This window comes from Leptinotarsa decemlineata, unplaced genomic scaffold (genome assembly GCF_025532065.1).
Source record: "Leptinotarsa decemlineata unplaced genomic scaffold, Ldec_3_MD MMD2_tig00026299_RagTag_RagTag, whole genome shotgun sequence".
NCBI lineage: Eukaryota > Metazoa > Arthropoda > Insecta > Coleoptera > Chrysomelidae > Leptinotarsa > Leptinotarsa decemlineata.
This window is the reverse complement of record NW_027412676.1, coordinates 6,425,525-6,450,634: the sequence shown is the minus strand read 5'-3', so window position 1 is coordinate 6,450,634 and position 25,110 is coordinate 6,425,525. Positions and strand designations below refer to the sequence as shown.

General features: G+C 37.1%; 1 protein-coding gene across 2 annotated transcripts in view; it reads left to right on the top strand.

Moving 5' to 3' along the window:
* LOC111514174 (putative inorganic phosphate cotransporter) overlaps positions 1-13,887 on the top strand; it is a 45,052-nt gene extending 31,165 nt beyond the window's left edge. For both annotated transcript variants that reach the window (XM_074180768.1, XM_074180767.1), the window contains exons 5-8: positions 957-1,103; positions 1,160-1,292; positions 10,311-10,555; positions 13,631-13,887. In XM_074180768.1, the coding sequence (XP_074036869.1) occupies positions 957-1,103; positions 1,160-1,292; positions 10,311-10,555; positions 13,631-13,861 (756 nt within the window). In that variant the 3' untranslated portion in view covers positions 13,862-13,887. The remainder of the gene's footprint in view (positions 1-956; positions 1,104-1,159; positions 1,293-10,310; positions 10,556-13,630) is intronic.
* The last annotated feature ends 11,223 nt before the right edge of the window (positions 13,888-25,110 follow it).

The following is a 25,110-nucleotide window of genomic DNA, read 5'->3' as shown; positions in this document are numbered from 1 at the left end:
ACATGTCATCTAAATGAAAAATATCCAATATTATCATTGTTGTACCTCATTCAATGTTATTCAAAGATTCACAATAGTTCTGTTTTCGAAAAGGGGTTCAATGTTTTCCTACATATAATGAAGTTAACCTTGGTTATCAGATAATTTGAACTCGGTGATGTGATTTTCAATATTAATTTACTCGAAAGAAATATTCAAATGAAGCCGGAATTATATTACTGTGTCGTGGTGTATTGTGATGCTCTCTGACGTGCCGGCGAGTGTGCAGACTATTCTGTCGTGTCGGGGCGCGCTCTGGCGTTATTTCGAGTCAATACAGTGGTGGCCTTTGGAGTAAACGCATGCGAGCATCTACAATGTTTTATTCCAATTCGGATAGTGATATTGAAGAATATCTTGTGTGTCTGCAAATGTAGAGTTTACTTAAAAAGAGAAGAGAAAATATCGGGTTCATCCAGTAAATGATCTGAGAGGTAATCGAAGCGAATATCATTTACTAGTGATGAAGAAAGATTTCATTAATATTTCAGGATGTCAAAAAATCAATTTGAGATATTACATTCCATGGTAGAAAATTATTTTGAAAAAATGCAAACCCGTATTTTCTATCAAGTTCAATAAGTTCGTCCACTGCACTTCAGTAATATAATTCTAAGAATGGATACGATATACTTGTGGCGCGTCATGACACACCACGACACAATGATACAATTCCGGCTTAATATTTGTGTATAAGTTTTATCATAGTCCGTTAGTACAAATCATCAAATATTTTTTTTTACTTTTCAACTGCTATTTTTTCTTAACCACTGACGACATTGAAAATGTCGATTGTTCAGACAACAGTGTACTCACTATTTTTGTTCTGAGTAGAAACATTTATGAAATAATGGCATTTGTAAAGTTTACTTTCAATAAAGTGAAAAACCAATTATTTGATACAATTACAATTTCAGCTATCGACGCCTTGGAAATCCATTCTCACTTCGTTACCAGTATGGGCAATTTTTTTTGTGCAAATAGGTTCCATTTGGGGTTACACAGTCCTTATTTCGGAAATACCGACTTATCTCAGTAAAGTTGCAAACTTCAACATTGAATCGGTGATTATTTCAATGCGAATATTCGATATCATACTCTCATAGAAACTCTTTTACAGAATGGATTATTATCAGCATCGCCTTACTGTTGTGCTTTCGTATTAGGATTCGTTTTCGCATTTTCATCAGATTATCTCATAAACAATGGCTTTATGATGAAAACTAGGATGAGAAAAATGGCAACGGCATTATGTAAGTATTCGCATATCACCACATCGAGCGTTCGGATAGAAATAAATTGATATAACAAACATAGTCGACTTAAAATCCAAAAAGAATGTCATTAATAATGCGTAGATCATCTAATAATAGTTCAAGTAATAAATTATTCTTCAACTATCATCCGTCCAGCTTGAAGATATCATTGAGGTTTGATTTTAATGCACAAATATCTCGATTAGTATTGAAAATATCTCAAGTATGAAAACATATTTTTTCAATTGATGGATAGCCGTCAGTCACTACGTGGTAAGGGATCATCATGAAAAATGACAAATAAAAATTTCTATTTCGACCAGTTATATTTGTAACTGAAGTTACTGCAATTTCATCCTGTACGGACGTTTTCAAACTTATACGTTAAACTGTTTGATGTTTGGTATTCTTAGAGTTTCTCAAGTTTATTGTTGAGAGGCTTCAAAACAGATCTTCGTTATAACATCAAATTTGTGCAATTATCACTTTTTCATAAATTATAAAAAATGATCTCATTCTCCTGCTAACAAGACACTACAGGTCCTCTCGTAAAATGGAGTTGTAGAGTTTCTCCAGAACAACATCAGTAATTAATATTATTAACATTAATGGATAGGCGGGACAAACGAACCTCCAAAGACACCTGCCAAAAATCCGATTACTAGAATTTGAACAAACGAGAGTTCTAACACGTTTTTTTTGGCATGCGCCTCTTCCAGAAGTATCTGTAGTAAACCTGAATGTAAGCGAGTGTGTCGGAAGCAGTCACAGCTATTCAGAAGTCAGCAGATCAAATTCTCTCCACACCTCTCATTCCCTTCGGTGTCGTGATCATGCGTCTTGCTCTAGGGTAGTCTTCCTCAAAGTGGACGATAACGCCCCCTTTGGGGGCGCTAGATGCCTATAGGGGCAGTAAAGAGCACAGAGAAGATTGGGGGGCGTTGAAGCGGTTTAGGGGGGCGATGGCTAATTAAAAAATGTTTTTTGCTTTCAAAACAAACTTTACCGATAGTTGTCAAACTGTACAATAGCTGGCGGAAAACTTCAATGCGAAGCAAGAAGTTTCCAGTCTCCATTCTCTGAAGGACCAGGTCCGCCCGCTGTCTCATATAGAAACGCGCGCGCCATCCAGCCAGTAATGTGTTTATTAGGGAAGCTATAGATTATGCTGTAGACGACCCCACCCGATATAGAAGGCATCGACACTCTGTCAAATGAGGCCCTTATATCCCCCGTTAACGAACGAATAAATTTTTCATCCAGGTAGGGGTACCCCGTAAAGGGCGGTACTGATGTCTGAGGATATCATGCCGCCAATATCTTCTTAGTCATGAACCCATTTGTCTTTCTTCGACAAAAATCAGCTGAAAGGGTAAGGGAGCTAGGCTCCAACCTGAACGAAATAAAGACACTTGGTCGAGTCGAGCCAGTAACGTCATTCGACGATATTACGAAAACAAGTGAATTTAGTTAGCGACTAGCTAGGTAAAGTGCTGTACGTGCGATGGTGAATAATGTGGTGGTGTCAATAACAAGTTTTCAATACTCAATTCTTTACTTCGGCATTTTGAAAACAAAATTATGTCGGAAGTGAAAAAAACGGCAGGATAGCGCGGAATATATAAAATATGGATTTATTGAAAATCCCACAAATCCATCTTCGCCTATGTGCCTTCTTTGTCAAAAAAATGTTCGAATGAAGCGATGAAACTCTCAAGGCTTCAAGATCATTTGAATAGAATCCATTCTGATAAAAAAGACAAAAGTGTGACTTATTTTCAAGAACTGGAAAAGAAACACTCAACTGTGTCAAAACTTTTTTCAGCGGCTTCTACGCAAGACGACCACGGACTCCGAGCTTCCTACAATATCTTCTTGCTAATTTCTCAAACAGGTAAATCTTCAACTATTGGAGAGGATTTAATTTTACCGGCAATAAAAGAAGTAATAACTACTGTGCTCCATAAACCAGCAGCAGATATCCGAAAAAATTCTTTGAGCAACAGTTCCGTGCAAAGACAAATTGATGAGATGGCTGAAAACATTGAAGAGTCATTGTGCAAACACCTGAAGACTTCTAAATTCTCAATTCAGTTAGATAAGTACACTTTACCAACCAATGAAGCATTGTTGTTGTCATACGTGAGATTTATTAAAAATGAGAAAATATATCAACAACTACTATTTGCCAGAAATTAAGAGACGGATACAAAAATAATATTATATCAGCTGCTACGGATGCCGCTCCGGTTATGACAGGACATGTGGTTGTGAAAAATTTGAGTGAGCGCCTCTCTCAATCACTGCAATATATCATCAACGCAGCCAATAAAATCCGGAACAGCTCTTTAAATAACAGATTATTTGATCAGATTTGTTTTGTTTATGATGGAGATTTCAACTGATTGCTATTTCACACAGAAGTGCGTTGGTTATTACACAGAAGTGCGTTGGTTATCAATGTAACTGTTTGACTTGATTTTACAATATTGACAAAGAATGGCACGACAACCTCATCACTTCAAAGAATGATATTGCGTACAGACCTGTATAAATTATTTAATGATGTGAATCTCCAAATTCAAGGTGACGACTTGAATTTGATTAAAACAAAAAATGTCATTGCTGCTTTTGTATCTCAATTGCTCTCATACAAGAATAATATCGGCAGACGTGAGTTCTACAATTTTCCTAATTTGTCAGCAGTATTCTCCAACAACGATGACTTTCTTGTTAACTGCCAACATTTGGAGAACATCTAAAGTGATTCCGCAGAACCATTCCAGGACATTTTGAAATTGGAAATACCGGACTGGATCACCCCAGCTGGAAGAAGAACTCATAGAACTGATAACGAACGAGGAAATAAAAATAAAATTAAAAAATGGATACCAAGAATTTTGGCTACAAATGCAAATTCCGCAATTGCACCTTGGATCGTGGTCCATCATTCAACGATTTTAGATAGCATTCCTATCATTGTATTTATGAGAACGTGGATTTAGTGCTGTGGCAACGTTGCTAACTAAAAAGAGAAATCAGTTACAAATTACCGAACGAATCATCTAACCACCTAGGACAATCCCGCTGATCTAGCAGTACCACTACCCTGTTCCAGATGCTGACAAGTCAGTTCTCACAGGAGCACACATCTTCGAAGCTTCGCATCCAGAGTCAGCCAGATTTCATTCCTTAAAGTAACAACACGTATTATTTCATATATTTTGTATTTCTATTATCAAATTTTGTAATAATAAAAGTATTTTTAAAAAGCAAGTTTAGTGTATTTGATAGTTAATTAACGCGGTGACTTCCGGCTGTTTTTGAGTAAATTCGAGACTGATATTAACAAACTTGTTAAAAATCATCAAATTCATCCTTCATATTAGATTAGTTTAAAAGTAAAATTGAAATGTTTGTTTTAATAACATGAATAAAAGTTTTCCTAATACTACAAAATGGTGTTTTACATTAATCTCATCAGAAAGTCTTATTTTCACATAACACATATAGTGTAATTATTAAAATAATGACCGCGATTGTGAATCTTAAGATGTAGTGAAGTAAAAAAATTTGGGGGGCGCTAGAAAATAATTAATTTTCGAAGTGGACGGTGGAGTAAATAAGTTTGAGAACCTCTGCTCTAAGGATTCCTCCTGATTCCCCTGATATGTAATGATATTTCGAAATGAAGACACAATGAATATAGTTATTGTAAAATTGAGACTGTTTGGCTTTTGGCTCCTCATCCAGGTCGACGAATCATATGGGGCTTCTAGGCCAGTCAGAAATCGTGTGGGCCAGCCAAAAGCAATGTTTGTTTGAAAGTGGTTAACGATGCTTTGTGGTGACTTTTACTAATTGTCTAATATTATATAAATAAGATATAAATTGTTTTGAAAACTTCATTGAAGCCTCGTGTGTGTGAAAGGTTACAAGAAAAGTTTATTTACATTCAACATTATTTACCAAGGCAAAAGTGTAAAAATGATTGTGAAAATTACAACAAAAAAAACGAGTTCTAAATTCTGAACAAAGTGAGTGAAAAAGTTTCATGGAAGCTGCATCACAAAGTGAGTATAAACACATATACTATCAAATGAAATCGCTCAAAATCTGACAGCGTTCACTATAAAAACTCAAACTATTTGAAAGGACACTGATGGGAAAATTTACCATTGAATAGTTCGGCTATATGAGCTGAAATATGAACCAAATGAGGAGATGTTTGGTAAACTTGAGAGGCTCATTAACATGAACACCACTGACATTAGGGCAGCAGTTGAATCTATGCAAGCTACCCTCAATCAAAAATTACGACATCTAGAAGAGAAGTATCAAAAAATTGACGAATGATTCATTAGAAAAAATAATATCGCAATATTTGGAATTGAAGTGAAAAAAAACACTGTTTATCATCTGGACTACCTGGCTAGGGTGAGATGGATGAAGATATTATTCATCTATTAACGGAGGACATTCGAGCCTCATTCGACAGTGTCGGGGCCTTCTATATCGGGAGGGGTCGTCTACAGTGTAATCTATAGCTTTTCTGACTAAAGGATTATCGCGAGTTTCCGCGCAATCAAAAACTCGCCGGAGCATTCATAATCATCCGTAGTAATTTGTTTTGTAAAGACTCCAAGATGGAGATGTTGGACGGAGCCGCTTATCCCCAGATGCCTGAAGCATACATGATGACAGGCTTGAACATCTCTCTGTTGTCAGGCAGAGAGCCTTTTACTCTAACCTAAAATGTTCTGCCTTTCAGGAAAGACTCATTTCACCGGACCAGGCCCCGAGGCAGGCCAAACGCAATTAATTTATGTAGAAGGCCTTCGTGCCAGACATGGTCGAAGGATTTCGAAATGTCTAAAAGGAATATATGAAGTTTTCTGTTTCGGTTCAGCTCCGCGATGGTATTTTCGACCAGTTCAGAGTCTGTAACTCAGTGGAGTGCTCTCTCCTGAAGTCGAATTGTTCATCAGGCAGAACATTTCGTTTCTCAACTTCTTCGTTGAGCCTTTGAAGAACGACTCTTTCAGCCAGCTCAGCCGCCGACGAAAGCAGACTAATCGGGCGATAGTTCTGCGGGAACAGCCGGTTCTGTCCCTGTTTTGGGAGCATGACAACGATCGCATGATTTCACCTTCTGGGGAAGTATCTGAGGGTCAGTGAGCTATTTAGGATGGATAAAAGGTTCTCAACGCAGTTGTCCAGGAACCTCTTCAACAACTTGTTGGTTATTGAGTCGACTCCCGGGGCTTTCTTGACCTTTGCGGCCCTGATGTAACCCTCCAGTTCTTCCACAGAGGCTAGACGGATGTTATCATCGTCATCTTCCCTTAGGATACGGTGAACCCGATCTTCCAACAGAATGTCGCGGTGGTCGATGTCGTCATTGTCGTCAACGTTAAGTTGAAACTGACGTTCCATCGTGTCGGCAAAGGCCAACGCTTTGTCGGCGGGGGAGTAGCACACTCTGCGCTCTCCATGAATGGGTGAGGGAGCAGTCTTCTTGCCTTTGAGTCTACGAGTGACTCGCCAAAGCTCGTCACCCCAAGTTCAAGGAATTCCAAGAGCTCCTTCCACCTTTCGTTTCGATGATCAATGATGACCTGTTCAACTTGATTGGCCATCCTGCTTGCCGCAATTTTGTCTCCTGGGAAGAGGGTTCGCTGACAGAGCCTTCTCAGGCGATTTCTCTCTCGTATCAGGGCTTTGATACGAGGGAAAACTCATTATAGCTCCTCAGCGGACACTCCTCCCTGGAGGTGGCTGCTCGAAATGCATCATTCACAGAAAGCTCGAAATGCACAACTGCCGCGTCGAGTTCGTCGGGAGAGCGAAAAGCCTCAGGAGGGGGGCGCATCTCTCCGAGCTGGGCTGTGAAGATATCCCAATCCGTCAAAGATCTCATGCGATAATTAGGGGAAGGAAGATTATCGCTCAGTACCAGGATTACTGGATTATGATCGGAATCCAAGTCCGACAGAACGTAAATTTCACTAGTCAGAGAGACGTTTCTGAGAAGGGCAATGTCCAGTAGGTCAGGCCTATTCCGCGATAGAACGTAGGTTCATCCGGTCCCAGCACAAGATATTCACGTTTGTCAGCATGCGCATAGAGCGGTTGGTCGTTTTGGTTGGTGGCTCTGCTCCATAGTCCGTGCTTAGCGTTAAAGTCACCAGCAGCAATTGTCGGAATGTCGCTTCACATCAGCAGTTCATCTAGTGATTCTGGGAGTATAGGATTGTTTGGAGGGTTATAAACTGAGATTAGTCTGTGACAACCCCTGTTCAGTTGAATTTCGACACCCACGGCCTCCGTGTAAGCGGACACGAAGAGAAAAACAATATTCTTTGCACCACCAGATACTAAAAAACTCAGTTCGATTTTTGTGTGCAAACTCACACAATATTCATCTGATTGGAAACAAAAATACAGTTGTAATGGAATTCATCTCGTTTCTATATTTGATCAGCCAATTATTTGAAATGTACAGGCATTTCAATCACCAACGATCTACGCCCAGAAAATCGAAAATTAAATGAAATCTTAGTCAAGCGTCTAACAGAGACAAGAGCAAAAAATCAAAATGCTCAAATGAAAAATCATGAATTATACGTGAATGTTACACCATATTCTGCAGAAGCACTAAAAAACCCATCTAAAGACGACATCCAGGTGGAAATTAAACATACCATAAAAACAACAGTGCTCCAGCCACTTCAACGATACGAAATAATCTACTAGACGCCCCAGAAATTTTCAAAAATTACGACACTAACAGACAGGCCACCAAACGCAGACTGCAATTCCAAGAATTGCATTTACCGCATACCCTGTGAGTGCAGCAAATCCTACATCGGTGAAACTAAGAGGCCATTGAAAGTCCACATTGCCAAGCACAAGCAAATTGGGAATAGCAAGGCATGTTTCGACTCATCAACATAATATCAAGTGGTCCCAAGCTGAGATCATCCACAGGAAGGAATAGTGGTTTAAAAGGATGTTCAAAGAAGCTTTATATATATGCTCTCTAACGACGCATTCAGCCAAGCTAGCATAGATATACGCAACATATGGAAACCTTCAAACAAGCGGAAAACAGACCACTCCCCACGGTGTGGGGAGTGATCATTGCTTGATAATGCTGGCGCGCCCTCCCGAGTGTATCTGGGACTTCGGGAGATAGGGCCTGACCAGCGCACATTACGGTGAAAAAAAATTAATGATAATACGGCACTTTTACGGTACTGATGAGACCCCGGTGTTGTTCTACGCTCCCGGAGATATTGAATCCGTTGTGGGAAACGAGAAGTGCCAAATTCATTGAAACTTTTCGTTCCCCACCCTCAGGCTCAGACAAGCTAATAAGCCTGATGTAATCCTTCTCGACCACCAGAGTAAAACGATATTTGTCATGGAGTTTTCAGCTCTTGGTGAGACAAATATCGACAGAAAAGAAAAGGAAAAACGGATAAAATATCGAAATTTCCTCTTCGAACTCCGCATACTCTATCCAGATCACTCTGTCAAGATGATTGTTCTGATTATTGGAGTTCTTTGGGGAATGATGCCCTCTCTACTCTCGAATCTTAAAATCATATCGGCTTGCCGCACTAAGGCAGAAATCGTACCCGCACAGATGCAGAAAGCTGTCATTCTTGGCTCACTGCGCTTGCTCAGGGCACATGATTCTCGGACCCAATGATCACTTACCCCACGGTGTGGGGAGTGGTCATTGGTTGATAATGCTGGCGCGCCCTCCCAAATGTATCGGGACTCCGGAGGATAGGGCCTGACCAGCGCACATTACGGTGAAAAAAAAATTAAATAATATGCTTTAGTGCCCAAAGAACATTGGGTCATATTGACTAAGCTGCAAATTTTCATCAGTCATCATAAACATAAGCACATTCATTTATAGGGTACAAATAATGTTAAAATACTAAAACACATATAAAATTGATTGAAAATATCATACAATAAAAAATACCAAGAAAGTTTAAAATGTTCAAATGCATTATACCATACTTTGGTCAATAAAAAATACAGTTGATAAAATAAATTAGAGAAAGCGATCCTCATAGAACTCTTCTAAACTATAATAGGGTCTACCACATAATAAGTCTTTTACTGATTTTCGAAATACACAGTTATCCTCTAAAATTTTTGTATGCTTCGGTAAATGATTAAACATCTTGAGACCATTATAATATATAAAGTATTTGACTAGAGTAGAGGCTGGTATGGGTAATCTTAAGCCGTTGGATTGACGAAGGGCATAATAATTGGAGTAACCGCTAAATATCAATTTATGTTTGTTAATTAAACATACTGTTTCTAAAATGAAGATACCAAAAACTGTCAGGATTTTATGAAATTCAAATAGGGGTTTGCAGGAGTCTCGACTTTTGGCATTACACATGAATCTTATAGCCCTTTTCTGAATACTGAACACCATCTGCATTTGAGTTTTGCAACATACTCCCCAAAAAGGTATTCTTAAACGTGACTCGACGAGTGAGAAATAAGCCGATTTAGCGGCAGACAAACCAACATCCTTATACGTTATTCTCACTGCAAAACACCCTGAAGCTTTCTTTTTATTGAGGGTTACAATATGATCGGCGAATATGAGTTTATTGTCAATTATTACCACCAAAAATTCAGTACTAGGTATGTTTTCAATTATCCTGTCCGCGCCCTGTGTTGGTAAAAGAATGCTGTCAATAGAGCAGCGAAATGATATTAAATTTGTTCTGAAAACATTGAAAGACAGCAGATTAGAGTCGCACCACTTTTTTATTTTTTTTATATTTGCACTTATAGTCTCGTGGATATTACATGAAGTTTTAAAATCTGTATTCTGAATGTATTCATGTGATATTATTGATTTGGCTAGGTCTAATTTTGGATGTGTTATTGTTTATATTGTATATATTTGAATTTTTTTCTTCATCTCGTATGTGAGAAAATGATTTTTTTCTCTATCTATGTACATTTCAGCAACCATTGGCCCGGCAATATCATTAACAATTCTAGGGTTCCTACCTGATAATACACCTGAGTTATCGGTCGCAATGTTAATACTTACCGTTTCACTTCAATCAGCAGGAACTAGTGGATATATTGTGAACAATTTAGATCTGTCTCCAAATTTTGCTGGGCTCATCATGGCGCTATGCAACAGCTCCACGAATGTATTATCTATATTAGGACCTCTTGTTGTGCAATTAGTAGTAACCGATAAGGTGAGTAAAAAAGCTAACAGATTCATATAGTTTCAATTCTGTAACCTGAATAATTTCAATAAATACTGCGGTAGTCCCATTGGCTTCATGAAGAAGAAATAAACCGTACTTGGATATTTTTATTACAGCTGGAGGCCGAGTCCATTGAGTAAGGAATTGGAAATTGACAAAAAATAAAACAAAAGAATTCGAAATGAATCTCATAGCTTCTACCGCACTTGATGCTTTGTTCGCTCTAGTTAAAATATATCCTGTCTCAGACTAAAGTCTTGAACTTCAGTGAACTTCGGTCATACTATTCTCTTGGTTGAATATGTGCACTGACGAGGAGTATTATTCCGAAGCGGAGAATTTTTTCTATAAAAAATTTTGCCTTCAATGTCTTTCCTGGTATTAGCCAGGAAATTAGTTGTTTCTGACGAACATTTGGTAGATCTTTCTACTTGTGATGCACTGTTTGATATCCTTGCTGTAGTAATGGATATTTCTAGAGTTGTATCCCAACACCAAACCGTTTTATTCAACACCTCGACATGTATTTCAATCACCAAGTGATTGAAGAGGAAGATCAAACTGTAGTTCAACTACAGTTGAAGATCAATCTACAATTTAATCTTCCTTTTGAAGATTATCACTTGATGATTGAAACACGTGCCGAGATATTGAAAATAACGGTTTGGTGTTGATATAGAACTACAGTAATATTCAGATCTTTCTATGGCTAGTACCAGAGTGTCACCAAGATTTAGCCAAAGCCTCGGTTGATACTAACATTATCCTGAGGTGGGTTAAAGGGCACGACAGGAGTAAAGGCAATCGCATTCCCGACTCTTTAGCCAAGGAAGCGGCTGAACTAAGAATTTTAGGACCCAGTGGCACCTACGGCCTGATGACTTCGACAATTGCGGAACTAGCCAAATGTTACACCCATGCTCAATCCTTAAAGATATGGGATGGAATCAAAGGATGCAATCTTGCCAGGATCACCTTGGGCGACCCTGGGAAGCTAGCGCCGAAGAAATATCTGGCGATGACCAGGAAAAATCTACGCATTACAGTAGGATTTCTGACTGGCCACTGTCAACTAAGGAAACACCTCCATAATATGAGGCTAGTGGACACACCTCTATGCAGGATGTGTGAACAGAAAGATGAAACTGTCAGGCATGTCCTATGCGAGTGCCCGGAGTTATCGTCAATAAGAGAGTGTGTGTTTGGCAAGTCTTAGTCATATATCTGCCGATATGAAGGAGATGTCTCCTAGTGACAAGACCACCTTCCTGGAAAGGACAGGATAGACGATGACCTAGGAGGAAAACTCCTCGGAAGGATGTACAATGGGTCACATGTGGCCTAAGTGCTGTGGGCTCACACTCACCCTCCCTACTCTGCAGATACAGAGAGGTGGATGTTTTGAATATTGGATTGTATAATGAAAATTCAGATTTTTTTATGTAGATGTAAAATAGATGCATTCAAATCATCATTGAGGGTATCATGTCTAATGCACTCAAAACCGGAGCTTCAGGTTCTTCATGCATTTTCAGTTTGGTTGATCAAAAGATTTTACTTTGTCTTTGGAACAACTCATTGGCAAAGTTTCGAATGTTTAAGCTTGGTTTTAATATGATTATTTCTATTAGCAAAGCTCAGCTAATTCAAGGAACACTTCATTGTGAGAGTTTCACCAAACAGTTTCATGAAAACCCAACACGCGTTTCGCTATGCAATAGCTTCTTCAGGCGTGTCTTTACCCTTTACTGTGAAGACATCAAGTATCGGCCGATTCCATCACGAAGCTTAGCTATTTTCTTTAGTCACTTTCATGACCTAGGACATTACTGAACGACAGCTTGTAGGTTTCCGATTGAGTGTCAGAGTGACGGAATGCGCGCGGAAGCCAGACTACCCGTTTTTTTGGTATATTTTCAGGGTTCTGTGAAAATTACAAATAATTGAGATACAGTTTCGTAAATCGGGACTTTTTTATGCAAATTTATTGATCTTTTTTCAAATTTCCAAAATATTGAAAATTTTTCGAGATATTCAAAAAAACTAAAGCCCATTTTTTTCACTTAATTGTTTATAACTTTTGTAATTTTTTTCAGCATTTTTTCGGACCTTTCCTTAAACTTTTTAGGTAAAAATTCGAATCCAATGACACCTTGGTCGTAATTTTTGGACCCGTCTGTAAAATTTCACAAACAAAAAGTACATGTGAACCAGACTAATCGAATATGAAAGAGAATTGTACTCGTAATCATAAGCAAGTAGAATAAGAATTATTAAAATTCACTGTGCGTTTCGTCTCGAGCTTCTTTTCTTCGAAAATAAATAAATTGTTCCAACTTCTTCAAGAAGTGGAGTGCTCATTTCAATTCAAGAGGAATGTTTTAGTATATACAACTAAAATCCTGAGCTCATCAATTTTTTCATTGGCCTGGTTTGAATTCTGATATTGAAAATTTTATGGAAAAAGGTAAATTTTGTCAAAAAAATTGTAAAGGTGAAAAATCATACTCTTTTGATAGTTCTCAAAATTATGACGAATAGTGAAAAAAAAAATTTCCCTTATGTAAATGAAAATTATTCGATAGTTCATGATTCTCATTCAAATTGACTAGAGTTGATTCCTTTAAAAAATCTGTCAGCTTCAGTTACAGGAAAAATGATGAGCAGTGTAGAGGTTTTAGGCTGCCACTGAAGTAGATGGCTGCCGTAGATATTTTGATTGTGTATGTGTATGAATTCGTTCCCTCATATTTGAATGTTTTCAGTCGTTTGTAGTTATAATGTTTCCTTCGACTAATTTATTCTGATAACTTTGTGAAATGGCTGAAATTGATGATAAAGTTTCAATAAACTGCTACGAAAGGAAAGCCCGAAATATATATTTGAGATGAGACTCTTAGAAATCAATCTGTAATAAGATTTAGATAGTGTATTATTAGGATAGGATCTTTGTAGCTTGTAATTCATTTCATGAGGGTATATATGAATTCATCATAGCCATTTTATCATGAATATAACATAATCAACATGACTGGATGAACTCAATCCATTATATAATTTCAGACTGATAGATCACTATGGAGAATAATATTCCTGATATCAGCCGCATTGTATATTCTCCCAAATATTTTTTATTCCATTTTTGCATCCGGAGAAATTCAGCCTTGGGATTCTGAAAAGAGTGAAATAGCATCCGGAGAAGTTCAGCCTCGTGATTCAACAGGTATTGAGAGGAGGAAAGTAGAAGACAGATCCACGAAGAAGATGTCAGTCATATCAATAATGTCATTGTAATTCTTGAAATACATTTTTTTATGAAAGTTTTTTTCTGAAGTCTACTTTGGTATCTGAAATGAGGGAGTTCAATCCTTTCAAAGCACCGGTGGACCTACTTCTTCAGTATTTGACACTTGTCTGTTGTAGATTATTTCCTGATTGTGCCAGTAGTGTAGTTATTTGAACAGATATTCTCGACTTGTGATAAACTAATTTTGAAACAGGCTCCACGAAAGTCTCCTGAACATATATCAGTTGATATAACGTACTCGTAATGCCATGGCAATTGTTATACGAAACACAATTTTTCAAAAGACCGTGTCGGTGTCGGTGATATTGAAAACATGTTTTAGCAAAATACCTATACATTCACGGCATCATTCTCAAAATTATAGCATCAATATTATTGACAACCTAACACACGAAGTGAATTTTTGGTAGTTGTTACTACACATTCAATATCATTGTCATATTCTGGTGAATTGGGATTTCGTGAGTTTCAATATGATCTATAGTAGACAAGTGTGTTGGTATTTTCATGACTATATTGATTTGAAATAGTGATTTATCGAAATCTATTCTTCAAAAACAAACTTTTCAAATTAAGTGTATCAAAGTGGAAATGTTTCTCATGAAAACATTCATTTTGAATTATTATCCCATCATGATTATGATTTTCCGGTATATGTGAGAGTTAGTATTATTTCTGACGTGAAGGTATACCTTCAGAAGGGACGATACACAAAGGTCATACGGGACCCTACTGCATCAATCGAAAGGCATTTGTGCCAGATTTTGATAAAACACCAAGTCTATTTTTCGGACAAGGAAAGATCATCGTTAACACCGCACCACAGTAAGCCCTCTCACTTGTATGGACTACCCAAAATCCACAAGAAGGACGTTCCGCTTAGACCGATCATTAGCTCCAGAGATTTGGCTACTCAGAACTTGTCTAGATTTTTACTTTCCTTAATACAACCATTACAAGGAAAAACATCGTCTTTTTTGAAGAATTCAAGGCATTTTGTCGAACTACTAGGGTCAATTGAGGTCACAAAGGAAGATCAACTAATTAGTTTCGACGTGGAAAGCCTTTACACCAACGTTCCGGTCGAAGAAGCACTCCAAATCATACAGAGAAAGCTATCCGAAGACGGGAACCTGAAAGAGATAACAAATCTACCTATAAAAGTAATTATAGAATTACTAGGATGCTGTGTACGAAACTGTTATTTCCAACTGAAAGACGAATTCTTTACACAAGATGAGGACTGCCAATGGGATCGCCACTTTCACCGGTCATAGCTAACATATATATGGAGTGGTTTGAAACTCTGGCCATTGAAGAAGCCCACAAGAAACCTCAAGTCTGGTTGAGATATGTTTACGAAAACCCATTCATACCGGAACAGTATCTGAACCACGAATTTAACCACCTTCAATCGACTAAAAGAGGAATCATCAATACTCTATTAGACCGTGCTTTTGGACTCTGTAATACGAAGGAAAGTCTCAATAAGGAACTAGACATCATCAAAAATGATCTTCAACGGAATGGCTACTCCAAAGCGATGGTAGAAAAGACTTTGGCTAAAAGACAACAGGAGCCTCGCAAGGAAGAGAAGCCGTCACAACCAGTGCTTGCACTTCCCTACATCAGAGGATTATCGGAGAGGATAAGAAGAATTGGTTCCAAGTACAACATCAGAACCTGCTTCAGATCCGGTAACACTATCCGTAGCCGCTTCACGAAAACCAGGCCACCAAACGCGGACTGCGATTCCAAGAATGGCATTCACCGGATACCCTGTGAGTGCGGAAAATCCTATATTGGTGAAACTAAGAGGCCATTGAATGTTCGCATTGCCGAACACAAGATACACACACAGCGAGGGGTAACCAGCAAATCAGGAATAGCAGACCATGTTTGGACCCATCAACACAACATCGAGTGGTCCCAAGCTGAGATCTTGCACAAAGAGGAACATTGGTTTAGGAGAAAATTCAAGGAAGCCGCATACATATTGTCCAACAACGTATTCAGCCAAGCTAGCGTGGAAATACGCAACATATGGAAACCCATCATCGAGCGAAAAATGGCCAACTGCCGCCAAACGGTCATCTCCCACGAAACTAGTGAAGCGGAAAATGGAAAGCGGGAAAAAGTGAAAGTACTCGAACGACCTATAAATAGTCATCTCTCGGAGGAATCAGTCCAGTCATCACCCGAAGACGATTGTAGATACTAACAATCGAAACGTCGTGAACTAACAAGACTTGGAATCTCTCCAGTTTTTATTTTTTTTTCATTTCTTTATTTCAATTTATTCAATTGTTCTATTTTTACTTGTATTTTAATTCACTGTTATTTCATTTTAGGTTTATTTTGCTTAATATAATTGTTATTTTCAGCTATTCATTTATAATTATTCTTTTTTAGTTGTTTCAGGGATTTCAAATCATTTTATATACTAGACAAAGGAAGTCCGAACTAGTGAAATTCATCATAAAACATTGTCAATCACCTTCAAACAAACATATATCTGGTTATTGGCCTGTTTGAATAATTTTTCGTCATTCCTGTTTGAGTTGCAATTAACTGCAATTTGCTTTATCAGATTGTGTGAAACATGTTCTTCCTTAAGAATCAGTGAAGAGTTGTCCTGAAAATCTTGAGAAAAAAATTTGATTAGATGATTGAGGAAACACTTGCACATGAATAGTATTTTACAAGTGTTGTTCATGATGAAGAATTTCAAGAAGATTTTAATGATGAACGAGAACGAGAATGTTTCCTACTCATTCACTCAAACCCATGTTCATGCAACTGCAGTTTCGTAGGAATGTATCATCTTTCCCTCCAACCGATTTCCGGCAGTCTTTGAAGTTTGGGGTTCTTGTTGAATACTCTTCGTGAGCAAAACAATAGCAGAATCAATACTCCAGACCGCTCTGGATTAAATGATTCCATGCAGTCTATCTCGTCTTATGTTTGTAAATGTTTTGCTGGAACAATTTTCACTTGTTTACTTTGTAGTAAATGTTCAAGAGGTAGCAAAAACGTATGTGAATTTCTGGAACTTCAACTAGCGTTTCTTTATATGACTAATAACCAGTCCGTGCAAAGATTATTGTTAAATCTTCTGGAAATGAAACTTTTAACAGGTGATGATCAACTGCATTGCCAAACATATGCCAAACTAACTGACTGTTATAAGAAACCAAGTATAGCTGAGGCACCAGTCAATCTAATAACACTGATGATCTTCAAAAATGACTCAACCTCTGACGGAAGCACCAAACTCCTACGAGGGTTCGAAATAGATGAACGCTTCAATCTTGCTGACCACTATTATAATTTTCATGCAGTCATTGTAAACTGTGGTTGTGGCGTTGAATTTAATCATTATTACTCCTTGGTCACAGACGAAACGGACTGGTTTAAGTTTGACAAGAGTTGTGTCACTAAGTGTCCTGGCGATGCATGGCATTTATTGGAGCCTCTGGAGACACCCTACATTTTGTTTCACGAGAGAAGACATTGGCAGATCAATATCTTCAGATGATGTGGTGCTGCAGGTTTTTTCGGGTTTTTCTGTAGCTGAAAAAGCAAATGCACCACTGGAATCAATAAAGTCGCTCCGGAGCGTCAATTAATTTTTGTTGTTGTTTTATAATTCCATGATTCGTATTTTGGAATTGTTGTTTCTGTAGACATCGGAGTACTGATGAATCTGTTGATCCTGTTATACTCGTAAGCTGCTAATTTATGTTGATGAGGGTTATCAGAATTGTTGCTAGTAGCGGTGCTTATATTTGTGGTGTATTGCAAAATCATAGTTTTTGTTAATTTTTGTGATTGTAAGAACTTGTAAGAACATATCTCTACGAATAAATTATTTTTTGAAGCGATAACTTCTTATGGGAGGGTGAACTGCTTGGTAACGTAACGCATAACGGCGCCAGTATGTTTAGCTTCCTTTTATCCTCACTCTAGCTATATTTCGGACGGACGATTCTCTAGCCTCTTTTTACATGACTCAGTGTTCAGTGTTCGATCGACATATACTATTGACAGTGAGCATATAACGAAAAAACCATAACCGCTTTTGAAAGTGATTATACAACGTTTGATGAAACAAGCAGAAGATGGGAAAGAAAGTTTTTGGCTTTCTACTACTCCATCTGATACAAAAAAATGGATGAGAGAATCTTCCAAAGAAAGGAAGGAATAATCAATTTGAAAATAAATAACTCTATACATGGATGTGTATATTTCTTTCCCAAAAAATTAATCACTCCTAAAAAAAAAATATAACCCTTTCAAATCAAGCAGAAGATGATTATCGGAACACTACACAAACTCCTTACGAGAGGTTAGACATAATGGAATATTTTTCTTTTCCTAATACTGAAAAATTATCTCCCATAATTAATACATTTTTTCACGATGATAAGGATATCAAAAATTTCTAAAAAGAATATTGAACTTATTGGAGATATCAAAACACAGGCTCTGTTACGAAATGGTCCTAATCAACAAAAATCCTGATAATATGAACAAACAAACAAACATGAAAATCTAAGCATAATTTACAATTATTCAGTAGACATAGATAAATCTTGGTAATATTCTCAATTTGAAATATTCACACTTTGTCTAAAATTCATTGAATCAGAACAAACAAACAGAGAGATTTTATCGAGTGGGTATGATATAAAAATCAAAAATGAAACAATTAGTGGACACAACACTCCAAAAGTGGAGCAAACCGCGGACACGTGTTTCTGGCTGGCAGTGCAGCCGCCAGAAACACAGTGCAGTGTAAAGATAGGCAACACTTGTTTGCCGAAAGCAGGAAACAACACATATGCACGGAGTCAACAACAGGAGCCAACCGCACATTTGTGGTTCCACTTAGAAGACCTAGAATCCCCAGGCTACATCTAACATGACCACGTGTCCGCGGTTTGCCTCACTTTTGGAGTGTTGTGTCCACTAATTGTTTCATTTTTGATTTTTATATCATACCCACTCGATAAAATCTCTCTTTGTATTTATATCCTGGACCCGGATGTCACGCAGGTAGCTATAGCTGCCTACCACATATAATACATGAAACATACATACATGTGCAACTCGTTCATGGTTCAAGAGAAATGATACAAGTACAGTGCTGCCATCCTGAGAGTATTTCGTATATCTGTCGGGTTAGCAAACTGGGACAACAAACTAGATAGATTGGGTGATTTTTTGTAGTCAAGTATTTATTGGAAATTAACGATAGGTGAAATTCAAGTATAACTATAGATCATGTTTGAAATGAATGAATATGTAAATTAATCAATGATGATTTTTCCTAAATATTGTAATTTCGTACTATATGTCATATATCGGATAAAATATATGGATATTACATATTTACTACAATGACTCAATAATATAGAATGACTTTTTGGGAAAGAAAGTTTTTGGCTTTCTACTACTCCATCTTGATACAAAAAAATTTAGAAATCTTCCAAAAAAAGAAGGAAGTAATCAATTTGAAAATAAGTAACTCTATACATGGATGTGCAGATCATGCAAAGAAGTAACTTTCAGACACAAACTGGAAGAAAGCCCTCCTGAAACAGCGACTTTCATATCTGGCGGCTGGCGGTGCAGCCGCCAGAAACACAGTGCAGTGTAAAGATAGGCAACACTTGTTTGCCGAAAGCAGGAAACAACACATATGCACGGAGTCAACAACAGGAGCCAACCGACCATTTGTGGTTCCACTTAGAAGACCTAGAATCCCCAGGCTACATCTAACATGACCACGTGTCCGCGGTTTGCCTCACTTTTGGAGTGTTGTGTCCACTAATTGTTTCATTTTTGATTTTTATATCATACCCACTCGATAAAATCTCTCTTTGTATTTATATCCTGGACCCGGATGTCACGCAGGTAGCTATAGCTGCCTACCACATATAATACATGAAACATACATACATGTGCAACTCGTTCATGGTTCAAGAGAAATGATACAAGTACAGTGCTGCCATCCTGAGAGTATTTCGTATATCTGTCGGGTTAGCAAACTGGGACAACAAACTAGATAGATTGGGTGATTTTTTGTAGTCAAGTATTTATTGGAAATTAACGATAGGTGAAATTCAAGTATAACTATAGATCATGTTTGAAATGAATGAATATGTAAATTAATCAATGATGATTTTTCCTAAATATTGTAATTTCGTACTATATGTCATATATCGGATAAAATATATGGATATTACATATTTACTACAATGACTCAATAATATAGAATGACTTTTTGGGAAAGAAAGTTTTTGGCTTTCTACTACTCCATCTTGATACAAAAAAATTTAGGAATCTTTTAAAAAAAGAAGGAAGTAATCAATTTGAAAATAAGTAATTCTATACATGGATGTGTAGATCATGCAAAGAAGTAACTTTCAGACACAAACAGGAATAAAGCCCTCCTGAAACAGCGACTTTCATATAAACATTGAATTACACGAAAGAGGAGTAGTAGAAAGCCAAAAACTTTCTTTCCCAAAAATTAGTCACTCCTGAAAATATAACCCTTTCAATTCAAATAAGATTCCTCTTGGCTGGGATTTAATCAAATAGGTGAATGAATGTTATTACGATCTCATCGATGACATAAGTAGATCAAACTTATTCCGTGACATTGAAAATCGTAATTCATGAATGAATTGTGTGTATTTTCTATAATGTTATCCAATCCGGTACTGAAGAGTCTTAAGTCAAGTGTCTTACGGTGAAACATCGATGTCAACCAGTGAGGATGACAGTGTTCCGTGTAAGTGCAATTTGTTACCATTCATTCAAATTAAAACTACTGTGAATGATATCTGATTTTATTCCATAACGAATGTTTGGAATACAAACTCAGTAGAGAAAAGCATCTTCTGTATAATTCAGTGTTCATATAAAAGTATTTGTTTCGAAAGAATTTTTTTCTTTCGTTTAATTCAATGTTTACATGAAAGTAGCTGTTTCAGGAGGGCTTTCTTCCAGTTTGTGTCTGAAAGTTACTCCTTTGCATGAGCTACACATCCATGTATAGAGTTACTCATTTTGAAATTGATTACTTCCTTCCTTTCTTTGGAAATTCACACATTTTCTTGTATTAAGATGGAGTAATAGAAAGCTAAAAACTTTCTTTCCCAAAAATTAATCACTCCGAAAACTATAACCCCTTTTATTCATAGAATGAATGTATCGATATTTTCCTTCACATGTCAATAGATATTAAGCACTCTTAACTCAAATTTATACACCACATTACGAATAGTCCTCTCGGTAGGACGATAATGGCGTCCGTAAAATGATCAAAGCGCGCGCTACGTTGCCCGAACAGAACACCCACTTTGATAAAACAATTTTATTATTTGCACGAGTTGTTGAATGCTGTACCTGTCCAAGATGATTTGGCAAAACAGACTGAATAAATGACAACTAATTTGACACATGCGAAGTGAGTTGTTGCCAACAACTGTGACATGTGACTAGAAAAACGAAAAATATTGTTGAGAAGTATGGAAATGAAATGTCATCATCACTATGTATTTTTATATATTTCATCAAGATGATCGTCTTATGTGTATAACTAAAAACAGGTTTCTGTCACAAATATTGAATGACAATTGAGAACAACGACAATGACATGTAGACTCGAGAAAATTCCATATTTCATAAGTTTATCAACTCAAACGTGAATTCTCGATGAATATCGCCCGTGGTTTTGTTAGAAACCTCATCTTCTGACGTTTTTACTGACGTCGTTTCAGATATAATGATACAAATAATGTGGTTGAAGTACTTTCCACTCCATGATATTGAACTCAACGGTAGGTCTTCAGAATTTTAAAAATGAAAGAAACATGAACTGATTTGTTTCCTTAATAAACATCTTGACAATATCAATCGCCATACAAAAAACTGAGTTCATTGACACATTCTTGTTGAGATAATCCACATCGAAATTTGTGAGAAATAATCCAACCAAAACCATCTCTTGAAAATTCCATTTTTTTGTCAAATTAATTTTCTTAACTCACTGTAAACAAAACAAATGGAACTTGTACATCATAACGTTGTGGGTACGTTTATGCCACATTTTACCTATCGACATTAGTGTTGCCAGTTTCCGAAATATAAATTGTCCCCCATCGTAACGATGGCAATGAAAACCACCCAACCGTACAGAAGTAAGTACAAATAAAAACGCCACTGAGATTCTAAACTTTGACCGTTGATACTGAATTTTTCTATTCGTGTATTCAAAAACGAAAACAATTAATTTGTTTCAAATAAAACTGATCATTACGTCAATACTAGACACAAAAACAACGTTTAAGTAGGCATCCCGTATTTTCAACTTATAGCCAATTGCTATGATGAATTCAAAACAATCTGTTAATTTTTAAACGAGATCTCAAAGAGTTTCTCTTAGAAAATTGTTTTTATAGATTGGATGACTTTATGTATATGTAGTTTTAAGCATTCAGCATACTGACTTTACATTTTTTGATTATTATCAAAATGTAAAAATAAGAGAAAGAAAATCACGAAGAAGTTGTTTTTTAATCACCATACTTTCATTAGCTCCACCTGTATGTATGTATGTTTGTTTGTACCTCTCAAGCTCGAGATCTGTATTTGACAGAAATATCGACCTTATTGTTTGATCTATTCGAGGGCAGATGGCGCTGTACGTAACCTCCTTGATATGATTCGAACTCACTTTACATGTATTTCTTCATCTGAAAGAAGTATTTTTTTTATTAACACACGCGCCTGCTGCCTTATTTGTAACCCTCCTTTGCGCGCCTGCTGCCTTGGGCTTGGTAGCTAATTTTCAGGCTCCCTCTCCGGAATCGGAAAATGTCAATGGTCATTTTTCTAAACAATATACGGCTGATTGATCCCAGAGTTTAGATAAAATAAATATTGTCTACATAGACTAAAAAACACGCTTTCATAGCATACGAAACTAAAAAATGAAAAATTAATATAGTTTGAAAAACTAAAAAACACGCTTTTAAAGAACATCGAACTAAAAAGTTAGTTTTTTCTTTTTTTTTAATTTTTGTCGTCATCGTTTTTCTCGTAATATGCTGTATGTAGATATATTCATGTAATTTAGATTATTGGAGTATTATACTTGTTACAATATTATTAGAATTTTAAAGAGTTACACTTCCTTATTGATAAATTACCAGTTGCTAACTTGGTAACAACTTATTTATGTTCACCTTTTAGAACAATGATCAAAGATTAGAAATATATAAAGTCAATACCACGAACAACTTCGGCTTTGTGTAAATATTATTGATGTTAGTTTCAAGAAACCGATATGTTTTTGTACATTGTTTTATCACCGAGAGACTGCTGATGAACTTTATTATTATTATCATCATTATTATCACCTACCGTAGTATGCACTGGTCAGGCCCTATCCCCCGAAGCCCCGGTACATCCGGGAAGGCGCGCCAGCATTATCAACCAACGACCACTCCCCACACTGTGGAATAAGTGATCACTGGGTCCGAGAGTAATGTGCCTTGAGCAAGCACAGAGAGCCAAGAATGACAGCCTTCTGCACGGCTAAGATTTCTGCCTTAGTACGGCAAGCCGGTATGTTTCCAAGATTCGAGTGGGCATCATTCCACCAAATACTCCAATAATCAGAACAACCATCTTGACAGAGTGGTCTGGATAGAGTCTGCGGAGTTCGAAGAGAAAATCTCGATATTTTATCCGTTTTTGGTTCTTTTCGGACGATGTTCGTCTCGCCAGGAGCTGAAAACTCCACGACAAATAGCGTCTTGCTCTAGTGGTCGAAAAGGACTACATCAGGTTTATTAGCCACAACGGATTGAATATCCTCCAGAGCGTAGGGCAACACCGATGTCCCGTCAATACAATTATTATTATTAGGATTATCACACCAGCTACTGACCACCATACAGTGAACATGGTCTTTTTTGCTGAGTTTTTGCCTTTGGGAAGCGCCTGGGTGGCTCATCGGTGTCCTACCACTGTTCTGAACATCTTTAGTTGTCATGGAACATCAATTTTTCACCACACGTGAAGATACGATGGTATTCTATAATATTGAAAAGCTTAACAGTTCTATAGCTTGTCACCGTTTTACTCAATGCAAAACATCGTTTTTCTTATGAAGAATATATACAAATACAATGTGCTGGTTCCTTGATACCAATTTGGAATAAATGACTATTGTTTTTGAAATCGTCCCACCGATATTTCTTATTGTTATTTTCAATGACACAAATACTTAATTCGTTATCAGTAAAAACTTCAGCAGAAGTAAGTAGTATAATGCGGCAAACGTTCTCCCAAGAAAGCGAAGACGCAACGAATGACACCTCCGCTGTCGATACTGCTGAATCAGTCGAATTGTACTACGAATGGCTCCACATCCACCGTAATCTCCCGACTTGGTCCCGTGCCACTTCTTGAAAACTTGAAAAAGTCACTAGCCGGGCAGAAGTTTGAGTGAAATAAAGAGGTTATCGCCGTCAATGAGGCGAACTTTGCAGACTCCCAGAAAACTAATTTTCAGACGGGTTAAAGAAGTTGAGCATAGTTGGGACGAGTGTATCGAGCTGAAACAAGACTATATTGATGAATAAATCGCCACAGTCCCAAATTTTTTTGTAGGCTAAGTACTTACTTCTCGGAACGCCCTCGTATGTGACGTCAGAGAAAAAGGTTGACTCGAAAAAAAATGTCATTATCCAAATTTCAGGATATATATTCCGTTAAGTTCTTTCATTCGGTTCAAAATGTTTCCTGAATTCAATCGCTCTAAAACTATATAAAAGCAGTCTTAGCTTTGATTTTTTTATTGCTTTTCTGTATTGAAGAAAATATTCAAATCAGGAATTCAATATTTTGGTTCCTAATTTTCATATTCCATGTTTTTATGAAGGAATCCCGTCGGAATTCGAAATGTTTCCATAGAATTTTCTTTCTGAAAATTTCTTGCTTTTGCACTTCTCGAATTGATATTGAATAAATTAACGAAATTTGAATCTTGTAATTTTTCCACTAATTGATGATTTTAATTTTTCTTCTGTGATTTTTTCTAGATATTATTTCGAATCCAGTACTATCTAGAATCTAGATCATGAAAAGACTAATTTTTAATTTTTTTAGTAAGAGTTTTGTATTGTGGTGGGTTTGGGGGAAAAATTGAAAATAG